Raw genomic sequence first — 21,035 nt, forward strand, 5'->3', positions numbered from 1 at the left:
GATTTAAACAGAGAACTATGATTGACTTTGGTGTTAAACTTGATAAAGGTTTTACCGAAACACATCAAATGCTTCAAAAAGCATATGATGATGAATGCTTATCCTGTACTCAAGTTTATGAGTGGTTTAAGCAATTTCAAAGTGGGCATGAGACGCTTAAGGACAACGAAAAGCCACGCCGTCCAAAAACTGGACTGAGAGAAGCTCTAACATCAAAAAAGTGTGTGATTTCATCAAAGAAAACCCAAAATTGTCCGTGCGATTGATTGAAGATGAACTGGGGATTCCAAACTGACCTCTGTGTGCAACATTTTGACCTAGAGTTTGAGCCTTCGTAAACTGAATTCGCGATTTGTTCCCCACAAGTTAACCAACGACCAAAAAAAGTATCGAATTGAACACTGCAGGGACCGCATTAAAAACCACTCATAAGGCCTCAAACTTCGTTGAAATGAACATTACTAGTGATGAAACATGGTGTTTTGAGTATGAGACCAAAACAAAATGCTGAGTGGAGACCACCAGAAGTGGGGCATCTGAAAAAAAAGTCGCTTGGAGAAGTCAAAAGTAAAGACAATGCTGATTTGTTTCTACGATTCCAAGGGCATTATCCACAAAGAATTCATTCCGTCTGGCCAAACGGTCAATGGTGAGTTTTATCTCGAAGTTTTGAAGTGATTGATAGCAAGAATTCATTGCGTACGGCATGAATATCATGATGACTGACCGTTCATCAAAATACACTATCACTCTTGGCACTATAATTCGGCTTATAATGAAATAAATGTCATAAACAGTTGACACAACACTAATGAAGGTTGGCGTTTCGACAAAAAAAGATACAACAGGTGGCATCACTAGTTTCTTCTATTTTTAAAAAGTTCGGTTTCTTTTTGGACAGTGGGTGTAAGTTAGAAGGATTAAGTATTCCAAACTTATTAACATTTAGCAATTTATGAAGACTGTGAAGAAGTTAATCCTAACACATCCTATGTTATAGTATAAAGAAAATTATTTATAGCCTACACTCTTGTGATATGGCATAAAAAAAATTATAATCTACGTTTCATGTTATGCCATAAGTACTGTATTTACTGGAATATAACTCGCACTTTTTTTTCCCAAAATTAAAGCTAAAAAATCATGGTGCAAGATATATGTGGGGATTTTCAGAAACTAAAGTTTTCAGGGAAAAAAAACTGAAAATGGGTATAACTTACCAAGAATCTTCTATTCGCTATGGCTACTTTTAGCCTCGAGAGCAGTTTCCTTGTGTGCATCGTCAAAGTCCCAGATAGAGTCATCTTCTTTCCCATTATTTCTAGCAAAAATTACTAGTAATTTCCAAGATTTGAGATACATAATGTACAATCCTTCACAAATGACTAATCAGAAGTGAAAGCAGAGTGCAAAATGGAAAGCAATGGCATGCCAGTAGAGATAGAGCAGCTATGAAGATGTGCATATGATTTGTGCAGTATTAACAAAAGATCCTGAGACCCAACGACAAAGGCAAGCAGGCATTTGTTAAGTTGAAATGCTAATGCTCTTCAACCAAACTCCATAATATCTGAAACTGCCGTAACAACATTCACTATATATTTCTTAGTTTTGACACATTCATGATGAGGTGGTGTTTTGCCCATTTATCGTTCCAACAGAACATCTCATTACCATTTGTGTACCACTTCCATGTAAGGCTCAACTCACAACCTTTCAGTTGAATTTTATTGCACACATTATATAGCATGTTTCAATTTGCAGTAGAATTTTATTTGAAGTTAGTTTTTGTGATCTGTCTTAATGACATCGAAAATTTCAAATGCAATCAAAGAAACTTATTTCATGTAATTGAAAAATTGGACAATAGTTTTTAGTTGAATACTGTGTAGCATATGGTTTTTGATTGAGTCTATACAGCATAGTTTCTGGGGGGGGGGCATGTGATTCATTAGTTAGTAATGTTTTTTTATCCCAGTTGTCTCTAATTGCACTATTTGTTGAGAAATATATTACACAGGCAGCAAATGTCTCTGTACCTTATTTAGTGATCTGGATGGTATTTCGCCACGAGTTTTGAGAGAATGTGCTAGGGAATTGACAATACCTTTAACGTGGCTTTTCAATGAAAGTCTGGCTTTGGCAAAGATGCCCAGGGAATGGAAGGAAGGTAAGATAGTGCCATTGCATAAGGGTGGTAACAGACTGGAAGTGTCTAATTATAGACCAGTTTGTGTGTCATCAGTAGTTAGTAAGATCTTGGAGAAAGTAGTGAAGGACTGTATACAGCATTGGGCAGATGAGGGTAATGTTATCTGTGAGAGTCAACATGGATTTGTGAAGGGGTGCTCTTGTTTTAGCAATATGCTAGCCTTTTATGATAAAGTTACAAGAGCATTAGATGAGGGAAAGGCATATACTGCCATTTTCTTAGACTTAGTGAAGGCATTTGACAGGGTGCCACATGATAAGCTGATATTTAAGTTGCAGCACATGGGTCTGGATGTCAGATTGGTCAACTGGATTCAGGATTGGCTGTCCGATAGGTATCAGAGAGTTGTGTATGGTGGAGCAGTTTCCAGGAGGCAGAGGGTTACAAGTGGGGTCCCACAGGGCTCAGTACTAGGACCTATATTGTTTAACCTTTATATCAATGACATAGCCAGTGGATTGCAGGGGGATATTCAGTTGTTTGCGGATGATGCGAAGCTTGGAAGGATTATTAGTAATAGTGCAGATGTGGTAGCCCTGCAAGAGGATTTAAATAAGCTAGATAGATGGGCAAATGAATGGGGGTATCAGTTTAATGCAGCAAAATGTAAGGTCTTGAGGTTTGGGAAACATCGATGGGATGCTGCATACTCTATGGGAGGAGTTATACTGGAGGAAGTAGGGGAGACAAGAGATCTGGGGTTGATGATTGATAGAAATCTGACAGTGGATTGCTGACATTTGCTGACAGTGGATCTGACAGTGGATAACAGAGGATTGCTGCTATTATGAGAAGGACACTGACCTGCAGAGATAAGAGGGTTATCATTCCGTTGTATAAGTCTCTGATCAGACTTGGACTATTGTTCTCAGATTTGGTCCCCAGGATTTGAAGGGGATAAATTAACTGTGGAAGGGATACAAAGACAGATGACAAAGATGGTTTCAGGACAGTACAAGGATAGTTATGAGGATCGGCTGAGGGAATGTGGACTGCAGAGTTTGGTGGATAGAAGAAGGAGAGGTGATATGATTGAGACTTTTAAACTGTTGAGAGGTGGTTACAGGGTTGACACTGGGGAGTTCTTTCGCTTGGTTGATCAGCGGGAAGGAGTGATGACAAGAGGCCATCCCTGGAAGTTACGAAAGGAAACTGTGAGCAAGAGGGTAAGGAGTGGTTTCTTTGTGTGGAGGGTGGTTGAGCCGTGGAATGTATTGCCTGATGGAGTGGTGGGAGCGAGAACGGTCAGTGGATTTAAGGAGTGGTATGATAAACTTTGTGTTTCTCAGCGGGGGACCTCCCCTCGATGAGTCTTGACAGACTTTATGTCTTAGAAAGGACCTCCCTCGATGAGTCTTTTGACTCTTTGGAGGCCTGAATAATAATAATAATAATAAAACTACTCATTTTCTTGCATCTGCAGTATAGTGGTTGTTGGGGAGGGTGTGTTGTTCACAGCAGGGAACAAGTTACTATTGCTCCAACATGAACTTGTTTAAACTCTTTTCTGTGTGTAATGTATATGCAAAACCTTTTAATTTCTTTTTTTGTAAAGTAAAATCAGGGGTGCGAATTATACGTGAGGGTGAGTTACATTTGAGTAAAGATGGTAAAAACTATAATTTGAGTCTACACTCCATGTGATGCAATAAGAAAAAACTATTTATAGTCTACACATCTTTAGAAAGAACTTAGAAAGAAAGAAAGAAACATTTTGTCTTAAAAATCCATTCATCCTATCAGCTTGAATTAATTAAAACTCCAAAGGCAAGTATATCTTTTTGATTACTGAGATGAATTTGTACAAGTAGACTGAACTTTTTTATCTAATAAAAATTACTGCTGATGTAAAACAATACAGTAATAACATAAAGTCTGATTGTAATTTGATTTACAGTATGATTCATCAGTTAGTTTTAAATCACACATATTTATTTTCATTTAGTGCAATGAACTTTAAACTTATGACCTTTTTCTTGACCACTAGTATTAATAAATTAAAGACTTAATTCTGTATGTTAGTCAAGTAAATAATAGTTTAATATCCAACGTTTCACTGACTAATATCTGTCATCATTTTCAAAGGATACACTGGTAAGCAATAGAAAGTAACAAAAACTAGGAAACTAACTGACAATTCTAAAAATTATATAAAGTTATCACTGTGCGTGATAACAATATGACACGTGATACAATATGTGTGTCACAAGTACAACGTTTTATTTGTTGAGATATTTATTGTAATTTTCATGAAAGTTCATTTCTTTTTGGTTAAATGATCTGATTAGAGTTTTCCATATATCTGGTAGGATTAGGCCTCGATTCTTATTTAAGTTACCTGTTGAACGGGCAACTGTAGCAGCTTCTTTGAATGTTCTGGAATGGTAGTTATCTTCTATGTAGGGCATATGACTCATATCCCATTCAATATTATGGTTGGTAGAGGCAAAGTGGGAAGAAAGGTCTGATATATCTTGTCTGTTATTCCTTACATAGCCTGTGTTCTTTCTTTCTTGTTTCAAAACTTCTAGATGTCTGTCCGATGTAATTGATACCGCATGAACAGGGTATGCTATAAACTCTAGAGTATTTGTAGAAAGGATGACTATCTTTCGGTGATCTTATAAACTTTTGAAGGGTCTCAATAGGTTTGAAGGTTACTCTGATATTATATGGTTTTAGAAGAAGAGCTAATTTTTTGGATATGGTACTAACAAATGGAATTGTTATAGAGCTGATGTATTGGGTTTCATCTCGTTGTCTTTGTGGTATGTCATTAAAGAGAATCTTGTTGATGATTCTTGTAGGGTAGCCATTTAGGAATAGATCTCTGGATATTTTCATTAATTCTTCTTGTAAGTTGCCAGGGTCTGTGGTACACTGTATAGCTCTTTTTTTGAGCATATGGATAATGCTGAGTTTCTGGGATATATGGTGAGACGAGTCGAAATGGAGGTAGCATCAAGTGATAGCAGGTTTTCTATATACCGACAGCTTGATGCTATTGTCGGTTTGTTTCTTAATAAGGATGTCTAGGAATGGAAGTTTATTATATTTTTCTAGTTCCAATGTGAACTTGATAGTGTTATGGAAGCCATTAATTTTGTTTAGATAATCTATTAGTTCTTCTTTTTTGTGATTCCAAATGATGAAGATGTTGTCAACATACCTAAACCATGTGGTTTAGGTATGTTGACGAGGTAGGTTGGTTTAGGGGTAATTTGGGATAAAATTTGAGTTTCCAAATTTTCTAAGAATAGGCCGATACAAGAATTGTGCTGACCTATTCACTTTCATGAAAATTTCAATAAATATCTCAACAAATAAAATGTTGTACTTGCGACATGCGTATTGTATCACGTGTCGTATTGTTATCACGCACAGTGATAACTTTATATATTTTTTAGAATTGTCAGTTAGTTTCCTAGTTGTTACTTTCTATTGCTTACCAGCGTATCCTTTGAAAATGCTGACAGATATCAGTCAGTGAAATGTCAGATATTAAACTATTATTTACTTGACTAACATACAGAATTAAGAACTTTAAACTTGTTTTATCTTAGAATAATTTTTCTTGGTTGGGCAATTACTTTCAGTTTCCAAACCTGACATGTGCTCAGAACACACGAATTAAATAAGCCAGCCTGATTGGCCAAGCGGAGTGGGTTCAAATCCTATCTTGGGCACTGATGGTTGTAAAAGCCTGCTCTGGACAAGCTTGTATAGCTCCCTTTTCTTTTTTTTTTTTTAAAAAGAAAGAAAGCTATTTAGTGATAGGGATACTTTCATCCCTCATTCTACCCTGAATTCTTATCCATTATCCAGGTCTTAGTTTCTCTATACATGTGCAAAGACAGCTAATTAAAAAAAATCAAAATACTGTAGAACCTTAAATCAATCCATGTTAAGATGAGAAAAAAAAGTGAAAAACTTGTCTTAACTGCCAACTTCTTATAGTGTCTTTACCGACTGCCAATAGGAGCTCTACCATGACTGTTCCTCACATTACTCATCACTATCTAGCTTATGTCACTCACCTCTTGATAAATGCTATATGAAAATTTAGTAAAGTCCATGCTGTTCCTTTCCTAAAAGGAACATGGTGATCAGCATTAATTTTATGCAAATTATGGACTCTACCACTGTGTTATAAATAATTATTTTAATTTCCTGACGTTTTGACCTTCTTATTAAGGTCATCATCTAGAGCAGGGATCTCCAAACTACGGCCAGCAGGTCAGATGGGGCCCGCGATATGATTTTATCTGGCCTGCCAAGTGGACCAATTTTTCAATAAGAATCCGCAAAAAAAAAAAAAAACGGGGTGTTGATGGATTTCAAATGCATTAATTAAAATTGTGTTCAAAATATATTCCTGAATAGCAAAAAGTAACCGGAATCCAAGTTAAGGTCTTTCTGACTGTAAAAGGTTGGTTAAAATGGACTAACGAAGAAAAAATATTTAAAAGAATTCAAAACTAAATAAAAAAGTTACATCCGAATAAACTTTTTTATCAACAAAAAAAATTTATGTCACACGAAATAAGAACACTTAAAAAAGTCTTCAAAAACACAGTTAAAATGAACTAACAAGCAAACAATGAAATAAAAGCAAAATTTCCCGATTTGTACTGTATTCATTGACAAAAAACTCGAAGTTATACGAAATTAAAAAAAAGTTACATGTAAATTGTTGGTGTATATTCAGTTGAAAAACTAACGACTAGCAAATATTTAAACAAATTGTTTCCTGAACAGAAAAAAAGGAACTCTGCTATTTCAAAAAAAAAAAAAAGTATCAGTTTGCACATAGAAATTATCGTGATAAGATTTTTTTTGATAATTTTTACAAACATTTTTTTAAAATAAATAAAGAATTTTTTATAATTATTTATAAATTTATTCTCTTTTATAGGGTTAACATTGATGAGAAAAGGAAAAGGAAAGTTAATCATGAATGTCGTGTGTTTAATGAAGAATGGGGAATAAAATACTTCTTCATACAATCGAACTCAAAGGATAAAGCTGTATGTCTCATTTGTAAAAACATTGCTGTGTTGAAAGAATACAATATATGCTGCCACTATGAAACAAAACATGCTTCAACGTTTTGCGTAATTTAGAGAAAAGGAGAGTTCAGATAAAATTGAATCATTATGTCATTGTTTGTGTTCTCAGCAAGGCTTATTTACGAAAGAAAACTCAGAAAATGAAGCCTTAACCTTGATAAGCCACACGGTTGCTTATGTGTTGGTATTGCCTGAGAGTGTGTAGTGGTAATGATATTGAATGTGTTTAAGGCATTGTGTGATGAGCTAAATAAGTTTAGTTAGTAAATGATTAGCTTTAGATGTCTGTTTTATTACAGGAAACATCAACATGATTAAACAACTTCCAAGCATCTGTACCAGATTGATCATTCTCACATAATAGTGTCAAAATGGCTAACACATCATAATGGTATATTTCCATGAACTTGTAAAATCTCACATGATAAATAATTTATCATGTTCGTTTTCACAAGGTTTTTTTTCATTCTAAAGTAATAACACAAAAAATGGCATTGTTTGTTACTAAATAGCTTACGGAAATTAACAACGTACACTAGAATATAAATTAAATTAAACTTTAATAAATATTTCCAAAGAACTGACAATAAAGGCACATGCATGCAAGCACTACTTACATTAACTGAGAATGAAGCAAAGAAGCTATTGCTTTCCTAAAAGTCCTGATGGTGCTCTCCTAGCGGGCTATGTAGGTATTCTTGGCTGATGTAAGTCTCCCAAATTTGGGGCAGTCTCATGCAACCAAATTTGTTGAGGTTTGGCATGTTTCTTAGGGCTGAGGCTGATTCCATGAATAGTCTTTCAAATTTGAACTTGCTATGGTGTATTATTGTAGCTTTCTTCCACCGTATTCTGTGGCGTGTATCCAGAGCACAGTCTGCAAGACTAGAATGGCTGAACTTGTGGAACCAGATGTAGTCCTTGTGTTCATTGATATACTGAAATTCTGATATTCGCTGTCCTGCCTGTTTGGCCAAAGTAAGACAGTTTACAGCTGCAAGGGACCTAGTATACATCAGGTAGGTCTAGGGGAAGTGGTTGGTCTTTGGTGGAGCGGATAAGGGATGCCAATTTTCTATATGGTCTGTAACAAGAGGTCAAGTCATGTTTTTTTTAAGATTTTGGTAATTTTTTCTGAGGTGCCTCAGAAGTAGGGAATGGTGATGGATTTTTATAGTAATCCTTGTTGTGAAGGGGGGGGGGGGTTACTAGTTTCTAAATTCCTTGGATTTTTTTTGCAGGGGGGGGGGGGGGCAATGATAATGATATTGGCTGAGAAAGTGTTGAGGATGTGATTTAGTTCTGTGGTTAGGGCATTGTCATTTGAACAGATTATTAGTTTAGCCCTGTTGAATAGTGGCTTCACAACTCCATATTGTTGTGGGGGGGAGGGAATTTATCTGCCTGTATGGGTGGGTTTTCTATAAAACTGAAAAAAAAACCAAGGTTTTTAAGTGTGATCCTTTAAAAGTGTATCAGAGCCATGTGGCCAAATATCGAACACATCATCAACATAGCAAAGCCATATGGTTAGTTTTTGTGGGACAAAGGCTAAGGCTTTCTCTTCAAAAGTCTCAATGAAGAAATTGGCCAAGGGGGAAGAGTGGTGAACCCATGGCTGTCCCCTCTATTTGTTTGTAGGATTTTCCCTGCCAAACGAAATAGCCTGAGTTCATTGTGAACTGAAATAGAGCTGATATATCGGGAGGAAATTTAGCTTGGATTAGCTCTAAGGTTTCCTTGAGTGAGACATTTGTGAATAAGGAAGAGACGTCAAAGCTAATCATTGTCAGTATGTTGGAGTGTAAGGTTTTCTATGCTGGTTTTGAAGTGGGCTGAGTTTTTTTATGTGTGATGGTGTGAGTGCTTTGGCCAAATGTTTAGCTATTTGTGCCATCCACTATGGGATGTAATGGCACATTTGGAAGTCAATAAATACTCTAAATCCATCACCATTCCCTACATCCGAGGAATGTCCAAAAAAATTACCAAAATCTTAAAAAAACATGACTTGACCTCTTGTTACAGACCATATAGAAAATTAGCATCCCTTATCCGCTCCACCAAAGACGAACCACTTCCCCTAGACCTACCTGGTGTATACCAGGTATATCAGACATGTCAAACAGGCAGGACAGCAAATATCAGAATTTCAGAACACAAGAACTACATCCGGTTCCACAAGCACAGCCACTTTGGTCTTGCAGACCATGCTCTGGATACATGCCACAGAATACGGTGGAAGAAAGCTACAATAATACACCATAGCAAGTTCAATGAAAGACTATTCATGGAATCAGCCTCAGCCCTAAGAAACATGCCAAACCTCAACAAATTTGGTTGCATGAGACTGCCTCAAATTTGGGAGACTTACATCAGCAGACCTTCAGCCCAATGGCCAAGAATACCTACATAGCCCGCTAGGGGGGGGGGGGCACTATCAGGACTTTTAGGAAAACAACATTAGCTTCCTCATTTCGTTCTCAGTTACTGCTGTGAGTAGTGCCTGCGTGCACATGCCTTTATTGTAAGTTCCTTTGAAGATGGCAATGTAATGTTGCCAAAATATTGGAAATATTTATTAAAGTTTAATTTAATTTACATTCAGTGTACGTTGTTAATTTCCTTAAGCTATTTAGTAACGTATAACCAACGTATAAGCCTGTCTACGAGAGGTCACTGTTTGTATTCTTAAAATAAATCTTTTTGCATGTAATAACTTAATCACATGGCATTGTTAAACCATTGTGATGCATGAAATATGATGTCATTGTGCATCAATGTATATCCAAGTCCGTATATGGCAATTTCAAAAGATGATGATCCATGACCATACATGGAAGTTTCGAGAGACGTGCGCATGCATACATAAAGTGTGATCCTTTAAAAGCTCCAGCATCAGGAAGGATTTTTTCTTAGGGTTTTCACCTTCTCTTACCTGGGTCTGCTGCCATGTGAGGTCCAATGTTGGTCAATGAAAAGGATTCATTGTGGAATCCTCATAGGATTCCACAATTTATTGGCTGTTTCCAATTTGTTATAACTAAATTAAATTACTCATTTACAAATTAATAACACTTAAGTATCAATATTAGTTAGTCCTACACACACAACATGTAGTGCTTTTTTTTTATTATTATTATTTTGAAAGGTACATAAGAGTATGACATACCATGATACCAGCACCTTTATGAACAGTGAAGTGTAACATATGGATGCAATACAGGTAGAAATTTATAATATAAAGCATATTTAACACATTTATCTAGTATGCAAATAAGTGTAGTTATTTAATTAAATTTACATTTTTCATTACATCCACTATTAAGATATTTGCTATATAAAACTTTTAATATTTACTATACAAACTTTTTTTTTATTAAAATTACCACATACATTTTATTATTATTATTATGAGAGACCTCCAGGGAGTTCAGATACTCATCAAGGGAGACTGCATACTACACACACACACACACACACACCAGCTATCATACTTATTCTTGAATTCATTCACACTGCTTGCACTCACAACATCCAAAGGTAATCCATTCCAATCATGTACCCTCTGAGAGAAAAATCTAGCCCTCATACCCTTTTTGGCAGCCTTCATTCTGAGCTTCCAAGGATACCCTCTCGTCCTTTCCCCACCCACCATAAATTGAAAAATTCCATCAATTGATATCCTGTATGACCCTTTTAGAAGTTTGGAAGTCTCAATCATATCACCCCTCTTTCTCCTGTTTGCTAGTGTCTGCAGTCTACAAATTCTCAAATATGTCTTCATAATCAGTATTCCACAATCCTGATATCATTTTTAACACTCTCCTTTGTACTCTCCCCAATATATCAGAATCACAACAGAAATCAGACCTGCACACAATAGTCCAAGTGAGGTCTTATCAAGGCCTTGTAAAGAGGCAAAATAACATCCTTATCTTTACATGTGAACGTTCGTTTCAGCATTGCAATTATTTTTTGAGTTGCAATCTTTGCCACATGGCTCCTGAACTTTAACTTCCTATCTATTAACACTCCAAGATCCCTAGCCTCATTAGTTTCTACTAGCCTAATCCCACCAAATAATACAACATTGGGTATCTAATCATGCCGAAGTGAATGACTTTACATTTACTGATATTTAACTGACACCCATTTTCCCATGCCCACAATTCCAGCATATTCAAATCATTCTGCATATTAGCAGCATTCCTGATTACCCTACCTATCTTTGCATCAGCAAATAGCTGTATGTCATTTGTCAAATCCTTCTCAATATCATTAATGTACAGATTGAATAACAGTGGACCAAGCACTGATCCTTGTGGTACACCACTTATTATTTTTTTAAAAAATTAATCTTTGTACTGGTTATGGGCAGTACTACATTTACATCACGTCCAAACTTGATATAGGCATAAACCTTTACAAGCGTTTTACCCTATGCCTGTTCTAGTTATCATTGTAGTCATTCTCTGGTGGCAATGCCATGCCACCAGTGTGCCCTGTAGCACCCTCAAGGAAAGAACTTTTATATCCGTCTGAATAAGCCCAAGCTGTCCTTATATCTGCGCTCCGTACACAATGTAAAGAGATGGTGGCACCGGTAAACCTCAGAGTTGCCTCATGTTCCTCCTGTATCTTACTAACTAGATCTTGGTTATTCTTATAATAGTTTACCTTATTATTATTACTATAGGCTGGTGGGCACCCTGTTCCCACTTCCTGGGCATCAACTACCCAAACGTCACCATCTGTTTTAATCACAGAATCTGGCTTACACAAACCCGCAGAGGTCCTATAATGTGGTTCCACCTCTAAGAACCTTTGTTCTTAGAGCAGTTGTTCAGAATGGAGACCACGGCATCATGCCTTCGCACACGGACCCCCATGGGTGGGGAAGCACTGGGCTATATGAGACAATGTCTCACTGTAGTGGCAGCCGGCCCTACAGTTTGAGTTGTCACTACCCCCATCGAGCTGTGCAGGCTCGAGTGGACAGGGCATTGATCCTCGTCCTGATAAGGTCAATATACTCGAACCCAGGGAGGAGTCTGGTGCTGTCCCTTATCCAATCATGCTGGGGAGGCATGACTGGATAAGGGATAGCACCAGACTCCTCCCTGGGTTCGAGTATATTGACCTTATCAAAGGAGCACCATCTACAGAACAGTGCAGCAGAGATGCCCATCTCTTGTGTTCTGCAGGTGCTGACTCAATTAAGGTACCTTGATAACGGGACCAGCCTTTAGCCTGACTAAAGTCTTTTTGTATTAATGGGCTATAGAAAGCCTCTCTGCAGATATGGGAAGAAGATAGTTCTAACTTCACGATTCTGGAGAGCCGTAAGTGTAGGATCAGCCATCTAAGTGATGGAACCCTGAGCCAGCCTTGCAGATTCAGATCCTCCGTATACCACTTTCTGATATCTGTCAGTCAGCCATCCTCTTATCCATGCTAACATAAACTCATTTTCTCCAATTTATACAACAGTCTACCATGCTGTATTCTGTCAAAAGCCTTAGAAAAATCAACAGTATCATGGTGTATCCATTCCTTTTGTTTAGTTCAATGGTAACATTATTATAGAATGTGAGCAAGTTGCTAAAACATGATCTTTCCTTAGTAAAGCCATGTTGTTCATTGCAAAGTAGATTCAGTGTCATCTGAATGCAGGACCTAAACAATTTTTCCAAAATCTTCACTGCCACTCCTGAGATACTAATTGGTCGATAGTTGGATACATCGGTCTTTGCACCACCCTTGTGCAATGGAATTACCATACATTCCTTCCATTCCTGAGGAATCCTTGTTCTGAGACTCATATTAAACATCCTGGTCAAAGGAATGTCCAATTCAGCTGAACACTCTTTTAGAACACGTGCGGATATTCCATCAGTCCCTATTGCCGAATTCTTATTCAATTTGTGCAACAACTCTAATACCAAAGCCTCATACACTTGCGTTTCTTCATCTAGTGAAAAGGTAACAGCGAGTTCAATGTTGCGTTCACCAGGTTGATAGCTTTCAATGAAATGGACACTCGTTAACTGAACAACCTCTTCTGCATCTGGAATCCTCACACCATCTGGATTTAGAAGAGTTATTATTTCATATTCATTCTTTCTTTTACTTGCAGCATATCGATAGAATTCTTGTGGGTTGTCTTTAGCAAGCAGAGCAAAGTTTCTTTTCATACTCAGACTTTGCTTTCCATACAACAGTTGTGACTATTCCAGCCTGCTGCTTATAATGTTCATAATGGTCGTCATCCTTGTGCAAATGGTATTCCTTCCACATCGTCCTTTTCTTACGAATCTCTTGTTAATAAGATTACACATCCATCTGACTCCTACTCCATTTATTCTTCGAACTTGTGGACACATTCTGATATCGCATCATTTAAGTATTATTTAAATGCTTCCCATGCACTGTCAATATTCTTTCCATCCAGCAACCGATCCCACTGAACTCTTCAGTTGGTCATAATTTCCTGCTTTGTAGTTCAGCATGTAACCTTTTCTGAATGGAACATTCATAAACGTAGTCACTTCCCAAGTGTTCACTGTCACCAACTGGAGGCAGAATAGTTATGTCTTTAGCTGAAATGCCCTCTGCCACAATAATCAAATCTAACACTCTTTGACCTCGAGTTCCTTCTGTCACATGCTGCTTGAGGATGTTGTCCAGCAACAGCTCAATAAATGCATTTTCATTCTTCTCATGAGATTCTACTGCTACCCAATCAATATTTACTTATTTTTTTATATATTTGTGCACTAGATTTATGCTTAATAAACTATGTGTTATATGCTTAACTTGCTGCCCTTATTTCAAACTCATTATCACACAATGAAGGAAAGCTATCAGTAAATAATTTTTTAATTTTCTTTTCATATCATTTCGATTTTTGTGCTAACGTAGGAATGAATACTGTTACCTATAATTTTAGAAAAAAAAGCATTTTTGTGTGTGGGTGTAAATCACACACAGAAAGATTTAATAAATAAACTGTACACTTTCATATCAGTACCATATGTTATAAAAATGAATTTAAAAAACTAGAAAAATAAAAGGAAAAAAAAATTGTTTTTTTAATAATTTGCAAGAAATATTACTGTGCAACCAAAAATATTGCAATAATAAAACTATGTGCAAAATTTGTACTTGTACATATCATTATCATCAGCATATCAGGAGTCATAGTAAAGGTACTGGAGAAATTGATCAAGAGCAAAATACAAGAATGAATAGACAGAAATGGAATACTATATGGGGGGGGGGGGGGAAGGTGATTGTAGCTCAGTAACTAATTATACCTCAGGCCTGTGACTAGTGGCATACCACAGGGCTCTGTTCTTGGGCCACTACTATTTTTGTTGTTGTTCTTCTTCTTCTGCAGCTTATCCCACTTAAGTAGGGTCACTGTTTTTAATGAGTCTCCTCCATATCCTCCTGTCTTAGGCTGTAACTACATTCAAGTTCTTCATCCTCAAGTCCTCCTCCACCAGCTCCCTCCATCTCTTCTTTGGCCACCCACACTTCCTCCTCCCCTGCACATCCACCTGCATGACCTTTCTTCCCATATACATCCTTCCTCCTATTTAATTTGGTCATTAAAAATACAGGAAACGATCCAAGAGGAACTATTCTGTTGTTTGCCAATGAAGCAAAATAAAATGCAAAATGTTATGCATTTTGAGGTGAAAAGATTACTGTGCCATATTGATGGAAATGCACTCCAGGAAATTGATGAAGCAAGGGATTTGGGGTTGTTAGTGGATAGCGAGTTAAAGTCTACAGGCATATTGCAAAAGTGGCTAAAGCAGCTCATCAGATTACTTGGTTACTGAAGAACATTGGGAGGAGCAGAGACAAGTGGATTATTATACCTCTTTATAGAACCTTGGTAAGATCCCATCTTGGCTACTGCACAAAAATCTGGTCACCTGGGTTTCTTGGGGATGAGGAGGTGGAGAGGATCCTGGGGCAAAAGATGGTATCAGGTCTATGCAATGAATCTTATGAGACAGGTTGAAGATTTGTTGCTTACAGAAATTGGTTTGACAAGTGGAAAATGGGTGATATGACTGAGACATACAAATTACTGAAGGGTTTTTACAAGATTAATACAGGAGAAATTTTCCAGAACGGGTCTTATAGTGGGAGAACTAGGGGCCATCCTTAACGATTGAGTAAGAGTGTAGTTAGAAAGTAATTTTTCCAACTTCACAAAATGAGGACTAGGTTTTTTTTTTGTTTGGAGAGTGGTAAATGAGTGGAACAGGTTGCCAGATTCTGTTGTGGGTACCACAACTGTGAATGAGTTCAAAGGAAAGTATGATAGTTACTGCTCAAATGTTAGATGGTGCTTGGTATGATGTTAACGTCCTCCCTCGGTGAGTCTAAGGACTCCATGGAGTAGCCCATAATAATTATAATGAGTATTAGAAAAGGAAGACATACTCACTTCTGCATCCTCTCGAAGTAAAACCAAAATGCCCAGGTAAACACTGATCACAAAATCTTCCACCTACTCCAACTTTGCAGTTACAATGTCCAGTAATTTGGTCACAAGCAGAAGACACTGATCCTGTCAAGTTACAGCGGCATTCTTCACATCCGTGACCAGAATGTAGATTCCAGTATCCTCCCTAATTAAAATACATTACTTCAAATTCAAATTAACAGAGAAGATAGAGACAATAACACACTCTATTTAATATTTGGGAATCAATTAGGAATCCTGAATACATCAGATATAAAGATTAATGGCATTATGTAATAATTCAAATGTGCTACCAGTGCTAAACTGAATCTTCATGGGAACCCTGTTAATGCACTATAAGTTTGCTGCAGAGTAAAACTCAATATCATTTAACATTTCAATTTTTAAAAGTGCATGGATTAAAGCATACATATGCATCTATCAAGTTTATTATTATTTTTTAATACCATGATATTATTACAATATGACACCTCCAAAGACTCATCACAAGAAGGCACTTTATTGCTTTACCTTGAAGTTTATTCTATGACACATTTCAAAGTGAAACTCACTTTTCCTCAGAGTAGCACTCACAAATAGGAACCAATGAAGTGAGTAAGTGTGAGAACCTGACCGAATGCATGACCAAATAAATTTTGAATACGATTGTCATTTCAGGAAGTAAAGGGCAGGGTGGGGGCGGGGGCTAAAGGGATGCTGTAGTTTCCCTATACTAATGCCAGAAGTATCAGGAATAAGGAGTTTCTGGCATTGGTTAGTGCAACTTTGCCAAAAGTAATAGGCATTAGTGAGACTTGGCTAACAGCATATGATGTAGTTACAGCCACAGAATACAAGTATCCTTAGTATCTTCAGGGAGGACAGAGAAGACAGGGTGGGAGGGGTGGGGTATAATGCTGATGACAGCAGATGAATTGCACTCAAAAAGAATAGAAACAGGTGTGAGGGTGGCTGTTTGTTTGAAACAGTCTGGTGTGAGATCAAGGTCAGTGAGACAAAATATACAGTTGCTTGTTGCTACAGAGCAGTTTCCCAGATTTTTCCTATGACGGAACACTTCACAAATCCTGAAATTTTCACGGAACACCTTGATTATTTTGTAATGTATTAATAATCAATTATGGCATAATCATAAAGAGTATTAGGACACTTATGTATAAGGTGTGACATGTTGACAAATATAAAACTACATTTAAATCAGTTATCAATCACTGAACTAATGAAATTTTGTAGCATATTGTAGTTTCCCCAGGTCTACATCATTAAATTAATTTGTGCTAATTTTCATTGACATATCCCATTCTGTTCACCAAAAATTTATAATATTATTATAAGTACTTACGAGTGAATGCAGACTTTTTTCTCCTGTGTGCTGGCAGTTTTACCCTCTTTTTGTACATCCTAGAGATCGCTTTGTAGGCTGGAGGTGGATGAATCGCTATCTGTTGCATCACAAACGCCTTCAATAAGAGATTTCTTAACACCAAAATTAAACAAAGTCCCTTCTCTCTTATTCATATTAAAATTTAAATCTGTAGGCCTATTACATTTAAAAAATCATGGCACTATGGTTTCGAAACAAGCACTTTCACCCTACAATACGAACTTGCGAAGAAAGTATTCAGTATTACTAGATTTGAAAACCGGATACAGACTATCTTGATCTTCAATTTCAGTGGAAAAATTTTCTTTATACTTCCTTGCTGTGGTCACTAACATCTGCAACAGAGATGTTATTTCATTCAGTTTTTAGAATAGAGAATACGTCACCCATTATTGTAATCGGCTTGCAGGCAATTTTTATAACCTGTCATAATCAGCAGTATTATGACAGGTTATAATACTGCTGATTATGACAGGTTATAATCAGCAGTATTATAACCTGTCATAATACTGTAATCGGCTTGCAGGCAATTTTTATAACCTGTCATAATCAGCAGTATTCCCTTTCCTGAATTACTTCCATGTTTAAAAATACATGGCTTGGTCACTAACATCACGGAACACTTATTCACTTTCTACGGAACACACTTTGGGAAACCCTGCTATAGAGGGTCCATGGATGATCTGGAAGACATGCACTGGCAAATTAATATAATGAGTATAGGTCAAGTGATTATTATGGGAGGACTTCAACTATGAAGATATATACTGGAAGGAAGAAACATCACATGGCAAGAAGGAAATGGAATTTATACACCTTCTTCTTCTCCTATAGTCCTAAATGGACCGTTGGGTCATTCATGGTTGGTAGGTGATAGTCTTGGTTAGCCTCCTCCAGTCATCTCGGTCTCTTGTTTGTGATGTCAGTTGAGAAAGGGAGGAATTTGTCCATTTTTTTGATGTTATCAGTCCATTTTAATTGAGGTCGATCCCTAACCCTTGGTCCTGGAACAATTCCTTCTAGTGCTTGCTTAACACCTACTGAGAGGTAATTATTTGAGGCAGCATGTGATGGAGGGGACTGGGGGGGGGGGAGTACTGGACCTGGGCACAGGATCTGAAGACCTATCCATAACCAAGTCGACCACATTGCCTCTGATTGATGAAAGTGACCACGTGGTCCTGACTTGGGAGATTGTAAAACATGAGGAATATTCTGTCAAGAAGGGATATATGTGTAACTACAAGGTAGGTGATTATGACAAGCTTAGAAAGAAGCTTAAAACTGTGCTATGGCATAAAACACTGCGGAGTAAGGATGTTAGTTGTGCATGGGATATAGTTAAGGGTCATCTAGAGGAAGCAATATTAAATTGTATACCTAAGGTAAGGAGGGTTAATCAGATAGGAGTTAGATCAATAAGTAAGATCATTAAGCATGAAGAAGAAGAATATGCTGTGAAGTGTATACAAGGCTCAGGAAAGAAAGATGACCAGCATGGCAAGGAAGGCAAAATCAGATTATGAGAAGAATCTTGCTAAGCAGGTCAAAGGAAATCCCAGAGAGCTCTTTCGTCATGTGGCAAGTAAGGGAAAGAATGATTGTGGAAGATTAAAATTAATGGGTGCTGACGGTGACAAGGTGACAGAAGCAGATAAAATAGTTGAGTTACTGAGTAATCACTTTGCAAAGATACATCATCCAAGTGAGGTTACTGCTGTAACATATGTACAGACACTGATGCGGGAACAGAAGTGGATGAATTGGAGGTTCTTAAGATATTGCAGAATCTCAATGTAAATATAGCTGTAGGATTAGATGGGATATCAGCTAGGGTTTTTCGATAATATGCAAGGAAGTTGGCAATGCCTCTGACTAGGCTCAGAAGTCATGGTAGAAGTCCAAAGGAGTGGAGAGAGGGCAAAATAATTCCCTTGCATAAAAGAGGTTCTAAGACTGCAGTAATAAATTATAGACCAATCACTATATCAGGCATGGTGGAAAAAATATACTGGAAAAATTGGTCAAAAAGACAACTCAAGAATGGGTGGATAAAAATCTAACACTGTATGAGGGACAACTTGGCATTGTAAAGGGATGATCATGCCTTAGTAATTGCTAACTTTTTATAAGAGAAACAGCTCAGTTGGATAAAAGAAATGGCTACATGATGAAGTAGTTAAGAAGATTTGCTCAATTTTGCAAAAGCAAAATTGAGCAAAATTGAGCAAATCTTCTTGACAGAACACCACATGAAACTCTGTTATGCAAATCAGAACAAATGAGGATGGATGCCACTAGTTATGTGGATAAGAGTGTGGCTGCTGAACAGATATCAAAAAGTGGATGGAGGGCAGAATCAAGACAAAAACAGATGATGAGTGGTGTGCTGAAAGGCTCAGCGCTGGGATCACTACTTTTTAATTTGTACATAAATGATATAGAAAACAACCTGAAATGAAATATTCAGTTGTTTGCTGATGATGCAAAATTATGTAGCGTAAGGTAGGGTAATAGTTAATCAAGACAATGTGGAGAGCTTTTAAGAGGATTTAAAGAAACTGTCAGAATGGGAAAAAGATAAAGGGTGCATTTTGGGATAAACAGATTACAAGCTGTGTACCACATTGATGGAACTGTACTTCAAGAAATAGATGAAGCTAGAGATTTAGAGATGGTGGCAGACAGAGAGTTGAAGTTTAGAGGACATATTGCTAAGGTAGCCAATAAGATTATATGGCTATTGAGGAACACACTAACAAGCAGAGATAAGGAAGTTGTTATTCTTTATAGGCCTTGATACATCTACATCTGAATTTCTCTGTTCAAGTCTGGTCTTCTGGGTTTCTTGGGGATGAGGAAGCAGTGGAGAAGATTCAGCGATGTTTCAGAGGCAAGCAACCAAGATGGTGAGTGGTATGTTCCATATAAGGATAGATTGAGAGTGTGAATTGTTTGATAAGAGGAAAAGAGAGGATATGATAAAAACATTTGAGTTGCTTAAAGGATTTTATAGAATTAATGCAGGTGAAATGTTTCAGCACTCAGCTTAGAGTGGGCCAGAAGAGGAGATTATCCCTGGAAGTTGAAGAAAGTTGTGGGTAACAGGGGTGTCAGGACTAGCTTTTTTTTTGCCTGGAGAGTTGGAAATGAGTAGAATAGGTTGCCAGCAGGGCCACCAAGAGGGGGTGACATCTGAGACTTTTGTCACAGGCCTGGCATCGAAAAGGGCCCCGACGTGTCACATAACTGTGTTTATAATGCATGGTTTCAATTCTCGTAATAATATAACAATGATAAAGGATAATGACATATCAAGAATGATACTGTGTTTGGTTTTAGACAGACGGCTATGCTCTTTAGCTCCCCGTGAGTGTCCGGAAGACACTGCTTCTCTCGGCACAGATCACTATAGTTATAGCAGGTGATAACGTTAATAGGCATTCGTGAAAGGATGTTGCAGTCGGTTGCGCTAGCTAGTAATTGCATTCACAGTAATGTTCCCTGCCAGAACGCTTGGTTCTTGTTAGTATTTTGATAGACGAAGGTTTTGTGATTGTTTGTAAAGTGTGCAACTGTATAGTGGAGGCCGTGCGCTAAAAAATAAAATAAAAATAAAATTAATAAACTCTTATTAATTTAATTTTTTAATTATTAAAATTATATTTTTAAAAATAGAAATTTGACCAACAGAAATGTATCATCAAAAATCTGGAAAACAAAAACGAAAGGAAAAAGGGATCGTGAGAAGGCAAAAGAAGATTTTAAAAAAAGCATTTAATACTGAAATATTTGAAGACGGAAGATCAAGATTTTGAATTTATTGAATTTATTGTACACTTTTTTTAAATAAATGTTTTA

At 37.1% G+C, this 21,035-nt stretch overlaps 1 protein-coding gene across 1 annotated transcript in view; it reads right to left on the reverse strand.

Moving 5' to 3' along the window:
* LOC150101107 (laminin subunit alpha lam-3-like) overlaps window positions 1–21,035 on the reverse strand; it is a 789,889-nt gene that overhangs the window by 425,694 nt on the left and 343,160 nt on the right. Inside the window, exon 23 of the mRNA XM_090402236.1 lies at window positions 15,752–15,935. Coding sequence (XP_090258362.1) covers window positions 15,752–15,935 — 184 coding nt within the window. The remainder of the gene's footprint in view (window positions 1–15,751; window positions 15,936–21,035) is intronic.

The sequence above is a fragment of the Typopeltis vanoorti genome, chromosome 12 (genome assembly GCF_054136105.1).
Source record: "Typopeltis vanoorti isolate ZY-2024b chromosome 12, IOZ_Tvanoo_1.0, whole genome shotgun sequence".
Classification (NCBI taxonomy): Eukaryota; Metazoa; Arthropoda; class Arachnida; order Uropygi; family Thelyphonidae; genus Typopeltis; species Typopeltis vanoorti.